Genomic DNA, 6,672 nt, shown 5'->3' on the forward strand with positions numbered 1-6,672 from the left:
TATCCTGCTTGAAACTTTTCCAACTTAAAGCACTACCATTCAATGTGAACACAAATCCTTATTGCGACTTTGAATCATATTTGTCGGATTGGAAGCTAGCAGCAGTGTAACCCGTTACAGTGAGCTCCTCCTCACCTCTATAGACTAGGAACACATCTTTAGTCCTTCTGAAGTACTTAAGAATGTATTTCACCATTGTCCAGTGACTCTTACCTGGATCAGACTGGTACCTGCTTGTAGCACTTAGAGTACATGAGACATCTGGGCATGTACTTATCATCGGGTACATGATAGATCTAATTGCCGAAGCGTATGGAACCTTGCTCATGTGATCCAGCTCATCAATCGTTGAAGGACACTGAGTCTTGCTGAGATGTATGCCGTGTGACATAGGCAAGAACCCTTTCTTTGATTCTTCCATGCTGAAATGTTTCAACACCTTGTCAATGTAAGTATCTTGGCTTAATCCAATAAGCCTTCTAGATCTATCTCTATATATTCTTATGCCCAGAATGTATGTGGCTTCCCCTAAGTCTTTCATGGAAAAACTATTTTTCAGTGAAGCCTTTACGGATTCCAGCATAGGAATATCATTCCCAATCAGCAATATGTCATCTACATATAGGATCAGAAATGCAACAGAGCTTCCACTTTCCTTCTTGTAAACACAAGCTTCTTCTTCGTTCTGAAGAAAACCAAACCCTTTGATACTTCATCTAAATGAATATTCCAACTCCGAGATGCTTGGTTCAACCCATAAATGGATTTCTGAAGTTTGCATACCTTTTCAGCATTGGTCGGATCGACAAAACCTTTGGGCTGTATCATATACACGTCCTCATCCAGGTTTCCGTTCAGAAAAGCTATTTTGACATCCATCTGCCATATCTCATAATCGAAATATGCGGCTATTGCTAGAATGATCCGAATAGATTTAAGCATCGCTACGAGAGAGAATGTCTCGTCGTAGTCAACTCCTTGAACTTGTCTAAACCCTTTTGTGACAAGTCGAGCCTTATAGATGTGAACATTTGCATCCATATCTTTCTTCTTCTTATAGATCCATTTGCACTCCATGGCTTTAACACCATCAGGCGGGTCAACCAAGTTCCAAACTAGATTGTCTCCCATGGAGTCTATCTCAGATCTCATGGCACTCTGCCATTTCTCGGAATCTAGGTCCATTATCGCTTTTGCATATGTCTCAGGCTCATCACTGTCCAACAATAATATCTTGCGTGCCGCGCGGAGCCTTGCCGACCTTCGTGGCTGCGGTGGTGCTTCTCTTGCCACGGGTATCTCAACTTGTTCTGCTACATTAGCATCACTTGTTGAATCTTGCCCGATTGGCTCATCTTGAACCTCTTCAAGATACACCTTCTGTCCACTTTTCTCCTTCTTGAGAAACTTTCTCTAAGAAAACACCGTTCAGAGCAACAAACACTTTTCCCTCTGATCGGTTGTAGAAGTAATACCCTAATGTTTCCTTTGGATATCCCACGAATATGCACTTATCCGATTTGGGAGTTAGCTTGTCCGACTGAAGTCGCTTGACAAAAACTTCACATCCCCAAATTTTCAGAAAAGACAAGCTAGGAGTCTTCCCAGTCCATATCTCATATTGTGTCTTAACTATGGATTTAGACAGTACCCTATTTAGTGTGGAAGCTGCTGTTTCTAGTGCGTAACCCCAAAATGATAACGGTAGGTCCAACTGGCTCATCATCAACCGAACCATGTCCAACAAAGTTCGATTACATTGCTCAGACACACCGTTTCTTTGAGGTGTTCCAGGCGGCTTGAGTTGTGGAACAATTCCGCAACTCTTCAAATGATTGCTAAACTCATGACTCAAATACTTGCCTCCTCGATCAGATTGCAAGGCCTTAATTTTCTTGCCACGTTGATTTTCAACCTCATTCTGAAATTTCTTGAACTTTTTAAAGGTTTCAGACTTATGCTTCATCAAATAGACATAGCCATATCTACTCAAATTATTAGTGAAAGTTATGAAGTATCGGAATCCTCCTCTAGCCGTCGTGCTCATTGGTCCGCACACATCAGTATGTATGAGTTCCAGCAAGTCCAATGCTCTCTTAGGAAAACCTATGAATGGTGTCTTGGTCATCTTGCCTAGCAAACAAGCTTCGCATGTCTCGTATGATTTAAAATCAAACGAAGTTAGAAGCCCATCTGAATGGAGCTTCTTCAAGCGCTTCTCACTTATATGACCCAAATGACAATGCCGCATATAGGTAGGACTCAAATCATTAGGCTGAAGCCTTTTAGCACTTACATTACAGATAGGTGAATCATCAAGATTTAAAACAAACAACCCATTCTTAATAGGCGTAGAAGCCACAAACATATCGTTCTTAGAGATCACACGACCATTGTTTTCACTCGCAAATGAATAACCATCCATCATCAAACATGAAGGAGATATAATGTTTCCACTCAAACTAGGAACAAAATAATAATTATTCAACTCCATAATAAATCCTGACGGGAGGTGGAGCTGCATCGTCCCGACGCTCAACGCAGCAACTCTTGCATTATTGCCCACGCGGAAATCAACTTCTCCTCTTGCCATGCTTCTACTTATTGTCAGCCCCTGCATCGAATTTCAAATATGAGCAACTGATCCGATGTCAAATACCCAAGAATTGACGAAAGAATCAACAATCAAAATATCCATAACATAAACGGTAAGGGTACCTGATTTGGAAGTACTCTTACTTCCACGGTTCTTCAAAGAAGCCAATTACACCTTGCAGTTTATCTTCCAGTGACCCTTTTCATGACAGTGAAAGCACTCAGTGTCAGCAGCTGGTCCAGTTTTAGCCTTAGGATCTGGGTTCGGCGTGGGGTTCTCAACCTTAGCCTTGCCCTTCTTCTTCCAAGAAGTACCCTTCTTCTTGAAGTTAGGCTTGTTCTGGACTGCCATCACATGGCCGCCGCCCGTGCTCTTCTTGATGTCACTTTCTGCTATCTTGAGCATGCTGCATAGCTCATTCAAGCCCTTTTCAGCCCCGTGCATGTGGTAGTCCAAGATGAAGTTCCCATAGCTCGGCGGTAAAGATGCAAGAATGAAATCAGTGGCCAACTCTTGGCCGAGTGGGAAGCCCAGCTTCTCTAACCTCTACATGTATCCAACCATCTTGATCACATGCGGCCCCACTGCTGCACTCTCTGCCAGCTTGCTCTCAACAAAGGCCTTGGACACATTGAACCTTTCAGTCTTGGCCTGTGTCATGAACATGTCCTGAAGCGCCACGATCATATCGTGCGCCTCATGGTTTGTCTCAAACTGCATCAGCAGCTCGGGTACTATGCAAGCGAGCATAAGGCAACTCACTTCAAGATTGTTGTCGCATGCTTTCTTGTAAGCATTCTTGACAGCAACAGTTGCATCATTAGCAGGCTTTTCTAGTAATGGGGTATCCAGAATGTCTTCCTTTTTCTGAGCCCTGAGAACAATTCTCAGGTTATAGATCCAATCCGTATAGTTAGTCCCATTCAACTTATCCTTCTCAATGATCGAACGCAAAGTAAAAGATGTGGTGGTGCTGGGTGCCACTGAACTACAACAAAATAGTAATGCAAAATACTAAGACAAACGTATCCATGATAGAGTAAATCACATTAAACATTTAACAGAATCTACTCCCACTAAAATCAATATCCCTCCATTGATAATTAGTGATTTAAGACCCACAACAATCAAGTCGACTAGTGAGCTTTAGCATCACCGCTAGAAGACAGGTAGATCGGCAAGCAACTCTTTGCTAATCATATCACATATGACTCCTGTTGTTGGGTGACATCTCTATGTCTCGACTCCCAACCTTTATGCCCCAAGGTCCTTAACCGTTAAGATGACCTTTTTTAAGCTTACCAACCCTTTATGCGTGTAAGTATTCGATACAAACTCATCAAGTTAAGAAAACTAGTGGCACCCTAATTTCATAGACCCACCACTAATTGTACAAGACACGCGACGGAGCAAGGTTTAGTTGGGAGGGCATTTAGAATGTGTTGTCGGTCAAAACCCACTGGCGAGCAGCGACAGGCAACACGAGGAGTCGGGAGGCTTCCGGGACTGCTGGTGGGTCCCGGTCCCTCGGTCAACGGCCCAAGAATCCGGCACACGCCCTGGCTTGGTGAAGTGCTAGGCGTGCCACTTGACCTATACCTGATCAGGAAGGTGTAGAAGTCGTTTGTCAGCTATCTTCCTGCATGCACAGACATATTAAACATCAGTCCGAGCCGTGATCGGCTCTTACAATGACTCTCGAGATCAGCTAAAGAAGCCGACGGAGTCATTGTACTTGGTCAAACCTGTCCTCGTGCCAGGTTGGACCTTCGGGTACTTGTCAGAATCGGCTAGAAGAAGCCGATTGCCATGTTTAACAGATCGGATCTACTAAACATATGAACGCCTTGTACGAATCCGATAGAAAAAGACAAAAGCATGCTCTGCAATTACTAAGTTAATCTAATCTGCGACGGTAAAGCTTTCACCATATAACTGGAACATCCTACGCGTGGTTAAGCCTAACGAACATGAAAGATAACAATATGCTAACCCAAAAAGAGGCCTAAAAACCAACTAACAAGTCGATTCCCGGAACAATCCCTCGTTAGGCTATCATAAGGCACCAAACATGCAGCCGGAACATTTAACCTGTTTGAAGGGCCTAATCATACGGATATAAACCAATTCTTTGTAGTACGAAGAACTACCATAAAAGATTAGATCTATTAAGCAAGAACAGAGCAAGGTGCTGCCCCTGCGCTCGAAATCGAACGTCAGGACAGCTAAACGATTACAAACAGCAAGCAAAGTATGATTTACTATTCAGAACCATTGCAGCATCATAATCGTTTAAGATAACTAGTGCTACTCGCCATCAAAAATGCTTCAGTACGAGTAACACAAGGATAAACAGATAAATGTAACGCTGCTCCGACCATGCAGGACATGATCGGAGCAGCATGTCGATTACCTGGAGAAAAGCCCTTAGAAAGGGGTGGCGATGCGCCGAGAGTTTGTTGTGGATGATTAATTCCTTTTTTTATTGATTCTCACGATACATATTTATAGTCCGGACACTTTGATCTTAACTAACCCTAGCTGATTACGATTCAATCTCTAACTTACTATATTTAAACTATCCTTAGATACACAGCCATCCTGACCCTTGACACGTTTGCACAGAGGCCGATTCGCAGATCATTACGATGATTTCCTTCAGCCCATGTTGCTCTTGGCCCATCCTTTGGCCCAGTCAAATTATGGCGATTACACATGCCCCCCTAGTTTTGGCAATGATAATTCCAAAACCATTGCCTCTTCGACTTCTCGGACTTGTGCACGCACATACTGCTCCCAATGCCGTTAGACGCGGCCCTTCGACTTCCAAGGACTGTACACACGCACTACCTTCCAATCCCTTTGGATGCACCCCTTCGAATTCTCCCTCGGGAATCGCGATAACGCCGCTTCGCCTTCCATCTCTGCTTTTATAAACTGGCATCAGCGGATTTACTTCCACCCATCTTTTTTCCTCGTGCATTAGCCGTGCTAGCACACTTTGCATCCCCTGATAATGGCTTCCTCTTCCTCTGTCTCTTCCAACTCCCCTTCGTCTTCTTTCATCATCTCCATCACTTCTCCTGACTCTAAAACCATCTCCATTACTTCTCCTGACTCTGAAACCTCCAAGGAGGCAACACCGGAGTTTGATCCAATAGCTTCATACGAAGATCTCGCTCCTCTGCATTGGGACGCAGAGGAGTGGGACTTTAGCACTTTGTCAGAGGACGACGAGTCCCTGACCGACGGTGAAGACCTCCAGATCCTTCTTTACGGGGCTCTGGACGAAGATGACGACGACTCCTGGGATGGCGACTTCTTTTCTTCTTCGGAAGAAGATACCCAGATTACTTCTTCAGATGATGATTCGGCAACAGGAGAATACCTTCATGGCGGATCGTCATCTTCAGAGGACGATGAGGATTCCAGGGATGATGCCAGTCGTAGCAGCGATGATGGCGATGACAGTAGCAGCACTGGCGGCGGCGATGGCAACAGCGACGACGACACAGCGTGCCTCCCCCGTACGAGCGCCGCAAGACCCTAGGGACTTACTGGTGGTAGTTCATAGGGCCTTCCGTCATTGCGCGCAGAGCCGGTAGATCGGCTTCTTTTGTAATCACCTTTTGCAAATAAATCCTTTTGTTTCGGCACGCCAATCTTTGACTTTTAATCTTAAAGTCCGATGGCATCGCATCGGTCCTTTCCCTTGAATTATCCGATCTAATCCCGAGTTTTTTCTTTTATTCTGGGTTGAAAAAATCTCAAGAACTCGAGTACCTTTTGAATAATCCTGCTAATAACAAGAGTACTCTGCAATCGACTTCTTTCCTTGTTGTTGGATCCCATTCCCCCAATCGGGTCAAACTATACGAGTACCAGGAAAAACCCGCGAAGAAGTCGAACCTATTCTTTTAAGATCAAGGGACTCCTGCGATCATCCCCTCTGTTTTTATCAAGACCCAGAATTGGCAAGACCCAATTACTGCTTCTGAAGTCGATGGTTTAGCATCTGGCTATTCAACCTTCAATTCTGTGTATGGGCCGGTACTGCTTTTCCTCTACTTGCTCAT

The 6,672-nt window shown here is 44.3% G+C and overlaps 1 protein-coding gene across 1 annotated transcript; it reads left to right on the forward strand.

Moving 5' to 3' along the window:
• Window positions 1-5,612: 5,612 nt before the first annotated feature.
• LOC112898013 (dentin sialophosphoprotein-like) lies at window positions 5,613-6,146 on the forward strand. Its single transcript, XM_025966428.1, has one exon. It carries the CDS (start codon window positions 5,613-5,615, stop codon window positions 6,144-6,146), a length of 534 nt encoding a protein of 177 aa, XP_025822213.1.
• Window positions 6,147-6,672: the final 526 nt, after the last annotated feature.

Source organism: Panicum hallii, chromosome 1 (genome assembly GCF_002211085.1).
Source record: "Panicum hallii strain FIL2 chromosome 1, PHallii_v3.1, whole genome shotgun sequence".
Taxonomy (NCBI): Eukaryota; Viridiplantae; Streptophyta; class Magnoliopsida; order Poales; family Poaceae; genus Panicum; species Panicum hallii.

Coding starts and splice junctions, on each gene's coding strand:
- LOC112898013 (XM_025966428.1), top strand. CDS start 5,613: ATGGCTTCCTCTTCCTCTGTCTCTTCCAACTCCCCTTCGTCTTCTTTC.